This window comes from Thermobia domestica, chromosome 18 (assembly GCF_964235325.1).
Source record: "Thermobia domestica chromosome 18, izTheDome1.hap1.1, whole genome shotgun sequence".
In the NCBI taxonomy this organism is placed as follows: Eukaryota; Metazoa; Arthropoda; class Insecta; order Zygentoma; family Lepismatidae; genus Thermobia; species Thermobia domestica.
The window spans coordinates 51601789-51618725 of NC_137471.1; the positions used below are offsets into that span (position 1 = coordinate 51601789).

Here is a 16937-nt window from a genome sequence, read left to right on the forward strand (position 1 = left end):
CCTTAATAATTATCAGGATTAGCTAGAAAAAGATTGCCTTAAAGTTTCGTTTTGGTGTTGCTTATTATGCTAATTTTCGTTGTATTTTGTCAACACAGAACAATTTAGAGGAAAAACAGTTTCCTTTGGCTGCTCCTTAAGTAAAATTGCACTGGCATTTAACGTTCTTGAGACTTAACCTTGAACTTTTGCCACTCAAAATATAGATAATCTGCTACGGTAATTGATGACTGTGACTGCCGAGCTGAGTCAAGATTAATTTGAAGAAAGAAATATAATAAAATTGCTAGTTATTTCCATACTGAAATCTTCTGATAATTCAATTTACGGAACACTTATAGTATTGTAATTCAATTGTATTTTTTTAATGTGTCATTTTCTTGTGTATGTTTTAGTATTATTACATCGAAACTACCATTTTTCCAGTGTTACCATGTGCTAACTATATTCTCTGGACGTAGGTTGGATCTCCCGAACGATGTTAGACTTACAAGAGAAGAAATAATTCAGCTAAGGATATCCAATAACGTCATAGGTAATTAATTACATGTTGCAAATTTATATACCTATTTTATATTTGGCTTTCCAAATTATGAATCAATCGTATACACTAATGGTCAAGTTCTCTGTTGAAATACAAAGTTAAATATCTTCATCACTTGGGGGTATATACTAATGTTGTACTGATACTTATTCAAAAAATAGGATTCCACTGAAGTTCATAACCCATCATCTAAATATACTTAGTAAGCTTAAAACCAATACCAGCATAAAGAAGTTACTCTTCGCAACACTTTTATTATCTTACACCAGAACTTCATCTGCTATAATATACAAATATCTCGAACATAACCTCATGCTATTCCGTAATCACAAATGGTCTGAATTTCAGACACACCTAGAACAGAGTTCGTCAATTCCTGTTTGCACACATACACACACACAGAGGCACATGTCACACAGAGGCCGTGTCCAAAAGTGCGAAGTACACACTTCGAGCATGCACGCTCGAAGTCTACAAATGGACACTTAGAAAAATTAACTTTTGATCTCCACTTCCTTCCAGTGCCTCATTGTGGTGGAACGTGAACATTGATAACAGAAGAAGGGAGAATTCGCTTCCTAGAAAAAATAAACTTTTTTTAGACGAATAACTTTCCAGGTATATTAAAGATATATCGTACAGATTGAGAATATGTGGGGCAATGATAAAATGACTTGAGAGTTTCTATTATGTGTGCCTACAGATTCAGTTTTGTCGTACCTGCAAATATTTGTCATTTAGGATCTCTCACGCACATATTAACAAGAGCGGAGTATAAATGCAGTAATTATGTGCATAATGTGTTATGTGCACGATAAACTTGTACCAACATAAAAACCACTAAACTATTGGTGATGTTCTATTTTATTAGGCATGCTTACGTGAGAGAATATTTATTAGTCCATCGGGATGAGTGTTGCACTGGTTAGTGAGCTAATAACACTGTTACTTAGTAACTTAGGAATTTCATTGCAAGCAAAAGCAGGAAACGTGCAAGAGCGTTAGGATATCGAAGGTACTGAGGGAAACGCTATTTACAATAATGTGACGTAAACCTCCTTTGGGAGAGAGTTCATATTGTGTATAATTGCTTCCTGTACGGTAGATTACTCAACAATGACACTGTAGTTGTAGAGGTTCTACCTTATTGCTTCAGTTACAGATACTGATTGTGCTATTTCTACCATATTGCGGTAATAATTAAGGTCCTTAGATGTTACTCTTTCTTTGTGAATATATAGATTTTACCCGTAAATCTTCGAAATAACGTTTCCATATTCTCAATCTGCACCAAAAGTTAATACTTACAAGAATGACAAGGAAAGAAGTGGTGCAATTGAACATCATGAGGACCAACATTTACAGGAAAAAGCTATTATGTCATTACGAAATGCCAATGTACGAGGATCACATACTCAAGGTGGAGAACCCTAATTAAAGTAATATGGTGAAAATAACAAAAAAGTAAGATTACTATCTTATAAGCCTGCTTAAATGGAGTCCTGTACATTGTATATACTCTACACTTACATGCACTTCACTACGCTTTCGGCGCCCTGCATCTCTCTTGATATACACCCGCTCTCCCACACACACACACACATGCTCCTCACTGCGAAAATGGTTACTGAGTTATGAAACAAATCCCCTCGTCCAAGTATAACCATAAAAACTACTAATATAATAAGAATTTTATGAAAATTAAGAAACGGTTTTGTGAAAAAAATACAGTGTGTATGTTAGGTAATGGCTCCCATTGTTCAATTATATGGAAGGAATTACTTGTTCATAATCGTTTCATAGTGAGTACAGTAAAGGGATTATATGAATTCAGAGAACTTTGTGTGGAATTTTTGATAAACGTGTAGAAAGAAATCTTTGACATGTATTTCAGTTTTGGTCTGCTGTCAAAAATGTAAAATGTACGGTAATTGGCATATATATATATATATATACGTATGTTATATGTGTTTGTACGTGTACAGTATACGTAGGGGGTGGCTCAAAGGTAGGTATACAGTCCCGTACTTATAAACTCATTGTTTGTTTTTTTTTTTATATATATATATCATTTCTTACTGTTATCCATCAGGTAGACTTAGTTTCTTTATTATTTGTTCTTAATATGCTTTTACTTACATCTCAAACTCGGAACAGCCGAAGCAACCAAACATATAGGCCAGAATGTTATACTTGATAAATGCAAGGGTATATACCTCCTTTTATGCCACCCGTATATGACCCCATTAACAAAAACGTTTTACGGTAGTTTCAGCCGATTCCACATACTGCTCAATTAGAAATTTCTTGAAGCGCGAACACTTTTAGCATTGGCATAATTGATAGATCTACAATAGAAAAAAAGAGAGACAATTCATATTATTCTCTATACCAATAAGACATGTATTAATTAATACTCGTCTCTATTTCAGATCCAAACCCACTAGGCAGATGTCTCAGTATTTTCATTTCGAGTGGTCTCATCATTGCAGCACTGATTGTAAGTAGTTTGGGCTTTTAAGCATTGAATTCATATTGGAAATAAGTAAATACTAGCATATATTACCGGCTTCGCTGGGTTGAAATGAAAATTTAAATGTATCTCATGTGTTCAGTACACGTGAAATATGCTGTTTTCTTTTTTTATGGCATCGATTTAAACAGCATCGGAAAGATCATTGATCATCTCGACGACACCGAAAACATGGATTCGACACTAATATTGGTCATTTTCGATCATATATATATATATATATATATATATATATATATATATATATATATATATATATATATATATATATATATATATATATATCCCCTTCCCCCAAGTTGCAGGGTAGAATTTCAATTTAAAAGGGATCGAAAATATAACTTCATCTAAGCGACCCTGAAAACTACAAATTCGACACTGATAGTGGCCATTTTCGATCATTTTTATATATCTCTTTCTCCTCTTACCCCGAGTGGCGGGGCTGATTTTGGGTTTAAACCGGATCGGAAATGTCACTGTTCATCTGAATGATCCCGAAAACTATGGATTAGACACTAATATTGATAATTTTCGATTATTATTATTATTATTATTATTATTATACTATATATAGCTCCCCCTCCTCCATGCTGCAGCACACGGCGTCAGAATTGGCACTGTTAATCTCAGCTACTCCTAAAACTATGGATTCGACACTAATATTAGTCATTTTCGATCATTTTTAAATGTTTATTCCTCTTCCCTACGTTGTACCCTCCTCCTTCCCAACTATCAGGGCTGAACTTGGATTCAAACAGCATCAGAAGTGTCGCTGTTTCTCTCATCGACTCCGAAAACTATGGATTCAACACTAATATCGGTCATTTTTGATAATTTTAAAATTTATCTCCAAGTCCCTTCCCCTACGTTGCATCGTCAAAGTAAAGAGCCTAAAATAATCTTTGCTCCTACTCATGTATGTTGAAAATTTTTATTTTAATTTTATTTTAATTTTTATTTTTATTTTAATTTTAATTTTTTTTTACATATATCTCTCCCTCCCCTACGTTGGCTCGTCAAAGTGAAACGATAAAAAACACCCAAGGCCCGACCGTCATATATGTTGAAAATTTGATCGAGACTGCTTGGTTGGTTGTTCAAAAGTTATTAGTTTTTATTTATACGTCCCCCTCCCCTAACCCCTTGGATCTACCGTTAAAGTGAAATTACAAAAATGTTTCCAGATCCGAACCTTATGTATCTTGCAAATTTGATTGAGATTGGTCGGATAGTTCAAGAGTTATTAAGTTACAAAAACATTAACTTTCAGTCTTATATAAATTGATTTTTATATATCTCCCCCTCCTTCTTCTCCCCTACCTTGCTCCGTCAAATTTAAATCATAAAAACAATCCCAGGCCCGAACCTTATCTATGTTGAAAATTTGATCAAGATCGGTCGAGTGGTTCAGGAGTTATTAAGTTTTATTTATTTTTATACACCCTCCTCCTCCACCCAACCCTAAGTTCTACCATCAAAGTGAATAGCCTAAAACCTCAGCCCAGCGGCCCAGCCCAGTCTCGAACCCCATCCATGTTACAAATTGGATCGAGATCGGTCGAGCGGTTCAGGAGATTTAGAGTCACAAACATAGTGATTTTCAATTATATATATATATATATATATATATATATATATATATATATATATATATATATATATATATACAGTAAAACCTGCCTTCAACGGACCCTTTATTAAACGGAAAACTGTCTTAAAGGGAAATATTTCATGGTCCCATGGATTTTGGAGTAAAAGACATGTAAAAGTCCCTTCATTAAGTGGAAACTGTGTTATGTGGACAACGGAAAGCAAAATAAACCTTTAACGGAAAATTCTGAGTTTCAGACTACATCGTTTAGAAAATTTTTAAACATCCTGTGAGAGGGTAAACATATACTGTCTGCGATAAATACTTCGTTCTTTTGTTAAATCTTTATAGGCAGTGTTGACCTTCGTCAATCACTACTCATATTCAGCTCCCACAATTTTTCGTTAGTCCTACGTAGCATGTCAGCTGTCAGTCTTCTTTGTAGGCGTACTTCTGTTCCGCTTGTGTAGCAACTAGCGACAGCCCCCCCCCCAAAAAAAAATGAGAAGAAATCTGACAAAACAAAGTTCTGCAAAAAAGGAATTGAGGTAAAGCAGAAGTTATATATCTCCATCACGTGTCGTGAAAACAAGGAGGAAAGAGTTCAGAGGACTTTCAAAATTCCAAGGAAAGCTTTTCTGTGTCCTGAAGTATACCGCAGCCAAGTAGTAGCAATGTATGCAAAAATCCTGCTTGACTATTGGGAAAAATAAAGGAAAGTGTACACAGCATATTTTGTTTATTTTAAGTTTTTTTGGGGGGGTGTGTATTAATCCGTAGAAGGAAAAAGGACTGTAATTGAACAAGTTGCGTACATCAATATATTTTCTCATTATGTCCGTTATAAGCATATATATTTTTTTAACGGAAAGGTCTATCTCCATTAAGCGGAAACCTGTCTTTAATGGAAATTTTGCGACTCCCGCTCGATTCCGCTGAAGACAGGTTTCACTGTATATATATATATTGTTGTGTCAATCATGAAAGGTAATATCCTAGCAGCGCTTGTCTACTAACTCTCGTGTGAACAGTCAAGTTCAGCAGAACTGAAACCGAGTCGGAGATCCTATCGCTCATTTACACTCACTTGTCCTCACCCTCACCGTCACTCACATTCGCTAAAATTAATCACTATCATTAGTACACACTTTTAAGTAATATTGATTATCCTCACCCCCATTCAGTATCAACTCTTCCTCACTTATCTTCACCCTCAAAAATGTTGATTCACTCATACTCGCTTGGAATCGTCCTCAAATATTATTGATGACCTCATCTTCCCTCATACTAACACTCACTGCCCTCACATACAAGAGCTGAATAAAAAGTAATGACAACTATTATAATTCATATCTAGTACTTGTACTGAAGAACGCCTGTTTCTTATCTACACTGTAATCGCCTCCCATATACAAGGGCGCCGATCCTGGGGCCGGGGGCCCGGGCCGCCAATGCTCATGTTGGCCCGCCAAATAGTTTTATGAATATGTAGTTTTTATACATATTTTTATTGTTATTGGTATTTTTTTATAAATATACAATATTTGGCATAATTTGAATTCTTCAAATCCTCATATATGCCTTCTTAGACCCTTGCCTGCAACCGAACACACGTCTCAATGCCTCCCTCCACCCCAATAACGATTTACAGTCCGTGGTTATTCAATTTAGGCTAACAGAAACAACAGATGCTGATGGAACTGAATGGTTATGGAAGAATTAGTGCAATCAGAATGGGGAAAGAAACGAGAAAACCTCGAAAAAACTAAAAAACACGATGTTGTTTACCAGAAATTCACTTGGTCGGGCATCGAACCAAGGACTGCTCGCTGCAGAAGTTAGCTCTATATCAGTTTCATTATTATTACTGAAAGAGTTTCTGACTCATTTCTCCATTGTTCAGGAATACCGGACTGGACAGGAACATGTACAGTGGGCCACATACATTCTTGAGGTACAAAATCCGTGAGTTAGGAACCCAACTAACTCCAGCTCCAACATTAATTACGCCTGATAGAGTAGTTAGAGCAGCAGCATAAAGTTGCCACCACCTGTTAAAAGAACAAATCGTAAAGTGTTTTTGTGCAGGAGTCAGGCGAAACACTGGCTGACGAAGTGACAAAAGGGAGTCTTTGGATACTTGTACTCACAATACACGGACAGTACCAATATATATATATATATATATATATATATATATATATATATATATATATATATATATACGAAGTGTTGTGCTGAGTTTTGAAACTATTAACAGTAGTCCTTCCACAAATCAATTAAAGTATGGATGGGTCATTCGGGGGAAGAACCCAGTCCACAATGAAAATTTTGGGAGAGTAACAGAGCCTGAGCTCCTAGGTTCCGGCACCACTGATTGATAGGTAATACTACTTTGAAAGAAGAAATTGTCTGATTTCATAATTCGTTAAATGATTTTTGAAAATGCTAAATATGGGTATTCAGTAATTTATTTGTAAATATTAAAAATGCAAAATTCGATAACACTCAAACGAGTTGGAGACTTATCCGTACTAAGCGTAAGGTTGCAAATATAACTGAGGGTTCCTCATTTGTAAATATTTCTGAAAATTTACACATTAAGACACAAGGAGAAAAGGGAAGGATATAGTGTCAATAAACAACAATTTTAAATTCCTGAAATTAACTGATAATATCAAATATAGAACAATTAACAGAATTAATTCTGTAACTCCTTTCCTTCCTTCCTTTATTTTCAAGATTACATCTTCACTGAATTTCTTCACTGGAGATTATCTTTCATTTAGCAGCATCCAACTGGAGCTCAGCCTTGTAAATGAAATATTTTAAAAAGAGTAAACGGTGAGTGCGAGAATCGAACTCGGATCGCCGGATTAAGAAAGCTCATCTAAAGCGTTACTTATTCTGGCTTGCCTAAATAAAGAGCCTTTTTAACTCGCTCAAAACAGTAGCTTGTTAATAGTCAAATTGATTAGTAAAACACAGGAATATGTAATTGAGGACTCGGAGGGCATTATATCATTGTATTAACTAAATTATTAACATTACAGTTTTTTTTAGAAATGAAATACAAAACTCCTTTATTTTGAATCAAATAAGGAGCGTAAGTTATACTCGTAAACAAACTAAAGACGAATCGAATTAATTATCGCGTATTGGTAGCATCTAAGAAGATTGCAAAGCTACTGAATTCGGTCTTAGCGATCCTTCCTGCTGGGTGCCTACACCTACTCCCGGCTGGGAAGTTTTTTTTTTACAGGGTGGCCAGTCTTATATTTAAATTTCCTTCTAGATATCACGATTCAAGGAAACAAAAATGGATGCAAGTGATGGAATAAATATTAAATGGTTAGAATTTAATGGCGTAATTACATAATTTAATAAAGGTAAAAAGTACTTTCAATTACACCAGAAAATGAATCCATTATATGATCTAGCTAATCCTTAATAGCCTATAGTTTTTAACCTCGATAAGCTAATTTCGTTAAAGTGTAGTAAAGTTCTTTATCTAAAGCTGGAGATAACCCGTTTCGAAATTATCTTTGTCGTTAGCTGAATTTAAGTTTGTAAAGAATGTTCGTTGACGTAATTAATCCTCATTACGAATAAAAGGCAAACGTCTCAGCCTGTAAGTAACGCCAATTCTTAATAGATCATAGTCATGCTTATACGCCAATAGATATCGCTAACGTGCAGTCAACTTTCATATAAAACTATTGTGAAGATTTAATTGCAACCTTAAAACTGTATTGTTTCAATTTAATCATTTGAAAATAGGGCAAGGTCTGTGATCATACGTAGATTTGAACATTAATACTTGTATTTGTGAATTTCTGCAGCAATACACTAAAAACCAATAAACAATCAAAATGCTCTTAAGAAGTTTTGTCAGTGCTACGCGATCTGTCAAAACAGTTCCCCATGCCGTAAGCGTCGGTGGACCACCGATGGGCAACTTGAGATATCTCCCCAAACATTGGCGGTTCGCAGCGAATCCTCTGGCAGTCAGCAAATCCTCAGGAGATGGTACAATTGAAACGAAACTCCCCTAAATTGAATGTGTTTTGTGCCATATGGCGGAAAGTTTATGGGCCTTTCTCGCCTATCGACTAGATGTGTGCCGTGTGATAAATGAATCTCACATTGAACACTTGTAGTAAAGGCTGTTTGAGGTCCTCTTTTACTTGATGCATTGCTCATAATTGTACGTAAAATGTAGTAAGTACTACGAAGAGTTAAAATCCCAAAATTTATTTTGAAACACTCGACATTTCTCACCAACAGTGTTGGAACTAAGATGTAAAAAGGAGAGAAAATTTTCCCTATAAAGTTATTGTTTACAACGATATTATTATTAGTCGAGACTATAACTACTACAACAACACGAGTTAGTAGTCAAAAAATGTAATCAAATGTGTACTCGGTGGCCCAGGTGGCCAAAATGGCACACACAGGTGTGTCACTTGTTTAATCCGCTCCAGTGTGGACACTAATTAAGATATCGGGATATTGTTCTTGCAAAATGTGGTTGGACTATAGTTTATCATATTAATTTCTTTTTCTTCTGGTGTCGAATTTCCTTCTCAAATTTCACCCCAGTAAAAAATTCGAGAATTTTCTAATTTCGAATTTCCTTTACTTTTCTTTTTCCTTGTAGCTTCCTTCGTTGTAGAAAGATATCCTTAAGACTTGCCAGGTAGATACCTCGGTTGGATACCTAACTGTTGACATCAATTGGACGGGCCTGCGCGCAGTGTTGCCAACTAGGGAAATTAAAATTCTTCTATATTTGGGCAAAAAATTAGAAATTTTTGTTTATAAATCCGTACCTATACGTTCGAGCGCAAGTCAACTTACGCCAATTGAACATTTGTCCTTACTTAACAAACGAAAGTACAGATCGTTACAATGGGGTAATTAGGGGACGCACGTAAAATTCGTATTTAGGTTCTAGCCCTTGATTTTTCTAGTTTTTCCTTACTTTTCTGTTTACCGTAATATATTTTTGGTAATTAGAAGCTTTGTTCCTTAAATATCGCCATAATACTTGTAGGATATATTAGTGGTGTACCAATGTTTAATTTAAGATAGTTTGCGTCTGTCTAGTTGCAGTGTTGCCAGCTACAAAATATTTTAATTCCAGATTTTAGGGGGAAATTTTGGAAAAATTATATGTTTTGTCTCTATTATTTCCCTCTTGTTGGCTATATCGGAACAAACGTAACAGTATCTGGAAGTCTCGTCTTTGCTCTACACAACGCACTATACAAAGTTCCAATAGGATAATTAAGGGAAGTACATTTGAGGTTTACAGTGGACCTTGTTCTCTAATTGAAAAGATAACTGTGATTTTTCTTAAGGTAGAATGAGATATTTTTTATTGACATGCTTACTTTATTAGATATCATCACAAAACTTGTAGGATATATTAGAGAGATACCAAAGCTTATTTTAAGATAGTTTGTGTGTGTCTGATAGTAGTGTTGCTAGCTACAAAAAATTTTAATTCCAGATTTTAGGGGCAAATTTTGGGAAATATTCCCTTTTTTATTTCTATTATTTCCTTCTTGTTGGCTACATTCAAACAAATGTACCAGTGTCTAACAGCCTCATCCTTAGCCTACACAGCGCACCATAAAAAGTTTCACTAGAATAATTAGGGGAAGTACAGTTGAGGTTTATAATAAACCATGTTCTGGAAATGGTAAGAAAATGGTGAATTTCTGAGGTAGAATGAGATTTTTTTTTTAATTTCATGCTTACTTTGTTATATATCGCCATGATACCTGTAGGATATATTCTTTGAGTACTACGGTTTATTTTCAGATAGTTTTCGTCTGTCTGATGGCAGCGTTTCCAGCCAAACAATTAATTCCCGCTATTAGGTGAAAAATTCGGAAAATTTCCCTTTTCCCCTCTATTATTACCCTCTTACTGGCTACATTGAAACAAACGTACCACTACCTGAAAGCTTCCTCTTTGCCCTACAGAATGCACCATAAAAAGTTTCAATAGGATAATTAGAGAAGCTGTACCCCGGAATATTTGATTTTTGCCTCTTAGGCGTAAAAAGTGTCAAAATTTCATATGTATGACAGAATTTTTTCTTTCTCTCTTTGAGTGGAAGCCAGCGACTTCAGGATTTCACTGTATCTTGTCAACACACCAAAGATTTCTTTAGGTTACTTGAACCCATATAGCAGCAGTGGTGCTAGATACAAAAAAATTTTGAAATTCGGTTAGGGATTTTTTGTAAATTTTCACCCCTACATTTCCCTCAATAATTTACCACCCGTTGGTAACACTGCAATGCAACTAACACCAAAAAATAGCCACATCCATTTTCTTAAAAACAAGGCCTTAACTATATCAATCGAATGAATAGTTTTTGAGCAATAAGTCACTAGCTGGAAATGTAGGAAAACGCCAAAAATGGCCTGGGACCGAAAGGAATAATCACACAATTTTGCTTGTATAGGTTCGAAGAAACAAACGATTTGTAAGTTACGAGGGCTTCGACTCAAGTTCTGTTGATTATTTCAATAATCTGCAACATAAATCAATAAATAATAGTTGCCAGAAAAAAACAGACTTTTGAAAAAAAAACATGAAAAAGAACGATGTTTTTTATTGAAAAAAACTTCACAGGAAAAAAACGTTTTTTTACAACACTATTCTTACTGCAAACTACAAATATATTTAGTAGAATATTGAAAGGAAAAGTGGCAAAATAAGTAATACACTTACTGTATATAAACGTAACGTGTTAATGAGACCTATTTTCCTAGCTTGAAATACATTAATGGTCATTTGTGATGTTCTATCATTACAAATATGTTAGATACTTATACACTTAAACAGGATTACTTTACTATTGTATTACCCCCATAACATTAGAATTCAAGCACTATATCAGTTCATGCACAGATTGAGAATATCTAGGCCATCATATTATAGCTTTCTTTATTTTGAAGATTTGTCGTGAATCTCCTGCTATTATACTATGGCTACAAATAAGCACTTTCGGCACCAAAAAGTTCGTAAACCCTTTAAAAATATTCATATCCTATTACACCCTTTCATTTTTTCTACTATTGACTTTGCATACTAGCAATTGGTCACCCCACACCATTGCTACAACTATTCTTATTTTAATTCTACAAGAATCGTATTATATACCGGTAGCGTTTTACTTCCTTACTACATTTCTACAAGGGAAATAGAAATGGTCACCGCGGTGGTTTGAAGCTGAAGAAAGCTGTAGCGAATAGAGGCAGACAGATGGTTAGGCTGCCGAAAGACCGTCCTCGCATTCAGGATTTTCGAGCCTGAATAAGAGGAATATTGACAGAAATTCATTATATGTTACTTATGTTGTTAATTTGAAACTTCAGCGTTTTATTTTGAATAACCTCACACGAAATAGTGTTCTATTTCCCCTTTAGATAAGCCCGTTTCCACGGGAAGCGGCCCCCCCTAAAGTTTTACTGCCCCCTAAATTTTCATGGTAGGTTTGCAAATAAAGTATAATATGGTGATTAACTATAATATAGTTGGATTATCCCCCTAACTTCTACTGAGCCTCCTTACATTTTTGTGGTGGCTACAAGCCTGCCCTCAGCTCTGAGATGATTGATGTTTGGTACATGGTGGTACATTTGCAAAAGATTATATCCTGAAAGTATTGCACTTTGTGTTCTGAGGTCCACAAAAAAAAAAAAAAAAAAAAAAAAAAAACTCATCAAAGCAAACGTTTCAAGAGTTCAGCCTTTGATAAGTTTCGTCCAGTAGATTGATTTCTCTTATATTGTTTCAGTCACTGGAACAGAATATTGTGTTCATCACTCGTCATCATGACACATCACAAACATTCATTATCAAAGGACACAGTGGATCAATAGTGGAGCGCTCACCTCTAGTGTGAGGGGTACCTGGTTCGAATTCAAGCCATATGAATTTGTGTTGGACAACATCGTGTCCGTGTGTTTAATCGCGATTCAGACGTTTCCTCCCACATGACCATTCCATCGATTCTTTTAAAATCAGTCACTCTCATTAATCATCCGCCTCCCTTTGCCTACAGGACTTTTTCCTGGAACATAAAAGTAGAAATTTCATTTTACTTTATTCAGTAATAAGCCACTGTAACTAATTTTATTATCATTACTCTGAGACCATATCTGTTTATTTGTTGCTTTAAATATTAACTCATGTGTTCAAAATCCCTCAGCCAATTTGTAAATGTTCACATGGACTAATATAAACAATATACGAGTATGTTCCATGGGCTAAAGTAAAACGACAGTAACCGCGAAAATATTATGATGAAATAATATTGCTAATGTGTGGAGTAGTTCGATAATAGCACTGGTAAATTATCAGAATGCTCATGAACATTATTATTATCGTAAGTTTTTGCGTCGTTATGTTGAACTCAATAAAGAATTTAGATTATTTTTACTTGGAGATTTTTTTTTCATGTATCAATTACCTTGGGCTTCCCTCTGAGCGCCTAACTATCGAATCCATAATGAACTTGCATTTAAGAAGTTAGCACTAGAAGACCGAATTCGGTAGCTTTGCAATCTTCTTAGATGCCACCAGTACGCGATAATTGATTCGATTCTTCTTTAGTTTGTTTACGAGTATAACATACGCTCCTTATTTGACTCAAAATAAGGGAGTTTTGTATTTTGTTTCTAAAAAATCTGTAATGTTAATAATTTAGTTAATACAATGATATAATGCCTCCGAGTCCTCAATTACATATTCCTGTGTTTGCCAACAATTTGAGTATTAACAAGCTACTGTTTTGAGCGAGCAGAAAAGGCTCTTTATTTAGGCAAGCCAAAATAAGTAACGCTTTAGATTAATGGGTAGCATTGTGCTTTCTTAATTCGGCGATCCGAGTTAGATTCTCGCACTCGCCGTTTACACTTTTTAAAAGTTTCATTTACAAGGCTCAGCTCCAGTTGGATGCTGCTAAATGAAAGATAACCTCTAGTGGAGAAATTTAGTGAAGATGTAATCCTGAAAATAAAGGAAGAAAAATAAATGGAGAAAACGAGTTACAGAATTATTTCTGTTAATTGTTGTATATTTGATATTATGAGTTGATTTCGTGCATTTCTAAATTGTTGTTTATTGACACTATATTCTTCCCTTTTCTCCTTGTGTCTTAATGTGTAAATTTTCAGAAATATTTACAAATCAGGAACCCTCAGTTATATTTGCAACTTTACGCTTAGTACGGATAAGTCTCCAACTCGTTTGAGTGTTATCGAATTTTGCATTTTTAATATTTACAAATAAATTACTGAATGCCCATTTTAGCATTTTCAAAAGTCATTTAACGAATAATGAAATCGGAAAAGTTCTTCTTTCAAAGTAGTATTACGTATCAATCAGTGGTGCCGGAATCTAGGAGCTCAGGCCCTGTTAGACTCCCAAAATTTTCATTGGAGGCTGAGCCACTCCCCGAATGATCGATCCATATTTTAATTGATTTGCAAGTAGGACTATTGTTAATAGTTTCAAAACTCAGCGCAAGGCTTTCTGTTTACTTATAAAAAAAATAACCTACTACATATACGGCATAATCTATCCGTATATTATTTGATACACATATATGTATAGTCATTTGAAGTTAGTGAATTTGTTTACATAATCCTTCATTAGAGTTAATTATAAGATTATTTAAGTGACCCGACTGTTTTCTCATCGGGGCCTGTGCTATCCGAATATTTTTTTCTATTACTGTCCGTGTACTGTGAGTAGAAATATCCATGACTCCCTTTGTCATTTCGTCATCCAGTGTTTCGCCTTACTCCTGCACAAAAAACACTTTACGATTTGTTCTTTTAACAGGTAGTGGCAACTTCATAGTGCTTTCTAGCTACTCTACCTGGCGTAATTAATCTTGGAGTTTGCGTTAGTTGGGTTGCCTAACTCAGGGATTTTTGTACCTCAAGAATTTATGTGGTCCACTGTACACAAAAACATCGATGACAGTTTTAGAAATAAGCCCATGCTCTGCAGAGCAACTCCAAGCCTCATTATCCGACGCCGAACCCCTGAGACTGCTTTGGAATTACCATCGGTTCTTTGCCACAATCTTCCCCATATAAATAATAATAATAGAAATATACTCAATTTCGCTCAGTAGGGACACTTTGCCCACGTTTACTAGCGATTATTAACGAATTAAAGTATGGTGAAAATACGAAAAATTGCAGTATATGCGATCGAATAGATTAACTATGAACCATCAATGAAAATCCGAAATAATATTGCTTCATCGGAACGTGTTTCACCATATAATATATTGTTTAATTATGATAGAAATTAATGTTGAACACATTTTTAATTGTGTCTACATTTTTTTTAAATATCTGTGCCATCTTTGGTTTTGGTCATTGAGTTGCATGGGGAATTATCTTTCTGTTTTTTTTAATGACCTGGACCTTTAATCATTTAATTCTGATTTCTTCTATATAAAAATCTAGATAGAAGATAAATGTCTAGATAGAAGATGGAAGCTCTATATAAACGTCCCTTACTTTGAGAAAATTAAACTTTGTCATTTATAGTTTTAATGTTTACTAGTGAAATTTAATTTAAATAATATTCAACTCATATACGAGGTGCATCCAGAAAGTTAATTCCAATGGACTCTAAAATGAAATATGAAAATGAGAAGAAAATGTTATTATTACTGTGCAGTTAGTGATATATAACCTACTTTTCAGCCTATGGACGATCTCTGTTGAGGTATTTGTCACAACGTGCAAACAACTTTTGCATGCTCGTGTCAAAGAAATCCGCTGCCTAGATTTGGAATCAGAATGTCACAATTATCTGCAAATCAGTTTTTCTGTCAAAATGTTGTCGGGCCAGAAATGGCTTTGGGTGTAGAAATAGGCGAAAGTCGCTAAGTGCAAGATCGGGGCTATTAAATGAGATCAGTAGCACACCCGTGTTTCATCCCCATTGACGATGCAATCGAGGGATTGTACACTTTTCTGATGGTATCGTAGCTAGGCACTCCTTTTTGAGATCCGTTGTCAGTTGTTTTGGAACCCATTGTGCACATACCTGTCAAAACTGAAGTAGCTGGGTGATGATCTCATGCAACAGAGAATGGGAGATCTGAATAAGTTGACATGAGAGTTCGGACATTGTGAACTGTCGGTTCTGCAGAATTGCTTGCTACGCACTTTCCACAGAACTTTGGGCGTAATCCTGGATGGTTGGCCATTATAATGTTCATCGTGCACATTGGTGCAACCTGCTATGAGTTGTCTGCGTCATTTTTTGACCATACCTTCGCTCACAACATTCGGCCCTTAAACTACATAGAACTGTCGATGGATTTTCCACGCCGACGAGTCCTTAGTGTGGCGTGTACCTTGAACTCTGCGGGAGATTTTATTCGCTCAGCCATGTTTGTCTATCAAGTTTTCTCATCACTGGCTTCGCACAACTGCAATAGAAATAGAAAATAGAAACAAAAAAGTTTTTTTTTTTTTAAAAAAAAAAAAGGACATTCCTCGGGGAAGCTCGCCTCTTAGATACGAGTGAGGCATCAGCCAACATTCTACAAGCCTCTCCGTCATGCAGTTAGTAGCCTAAAGTTGATATTGGTGGCAGTACGTTGCGGCTTCTATCTATAATGTAGGCATTTACCACCAATCTATGATTGTGTAAGATATAAAGAAAGAAGGATAATGAAGAAGATAGGAAAGAGCGAGAGAAGAGTTATTTTGTTTTCATAGCGGGATAAAAAAAATGGAAAAAGAACAAGTATCGGTCATGCTGCATGCTTAAGTGTTTACATGACAAAATACATTGAAAAGGTGGCAAATACGCATGTGTTTAGCAAAAAAATAATTATGTTATTTACCAAAGTCTGTGAAGTGTATTATTGTGGGATGTTTGTTATTTTTTTTTAACATGGAATGTCCGCTCGTAATCCTCAGTTTGTGATTGAGTCGTGATCTGTTAGCGGGTTGCAGATATTTCTTCAGTTCACCAACTTTTTCACTGCTACTACTGCCTTGTTGTTCTATAATAGAGATTTGTGGTTTAAATTCGGCTGCTTGGTTCTAGATTTTATTTTGTCGGCATAAGTTGGTTGGGTATCCTGTATTGATTCATTGGTGACGGTTAAAGTGTTCACTACTTTTGCAAATATTTTCTTTGTTGCTTGCTGAATGGTACCTAGTATGCTATTTCGTACTTCCTGTTGAGTAGCTGATGTGAGAATT

At 35.3% G+C, this 16937-nt stretch overlaps 1 protein-coding gene across 3 annotated transcripts in view; it reads left to right on the plus strand.

The window, feature by feature from the left end:
* The window catches only part of LOC145676053 (uncharacterized), a 58153-nt gene that overhangs the window by 30591 nt on the left and 10625 nt on the right, over window positions 1-16937 (plus strand). For all 3 annotated transcript variants that reach the window (XM_081746912.1, XM_081746913.1, XM_081746911.1), the window contains 2 exons: window positions 427-535; window positions 2977-3044. In XM_081746912.1, the coding sequence (XP_081603038.1) occupies window positions 427-535; window positions 2977-3044 (177 nt within the window). The remainder of the gene's footprint in view (window positions 1-426; window positions 536-2976; window positions 3045-16937) is intronic.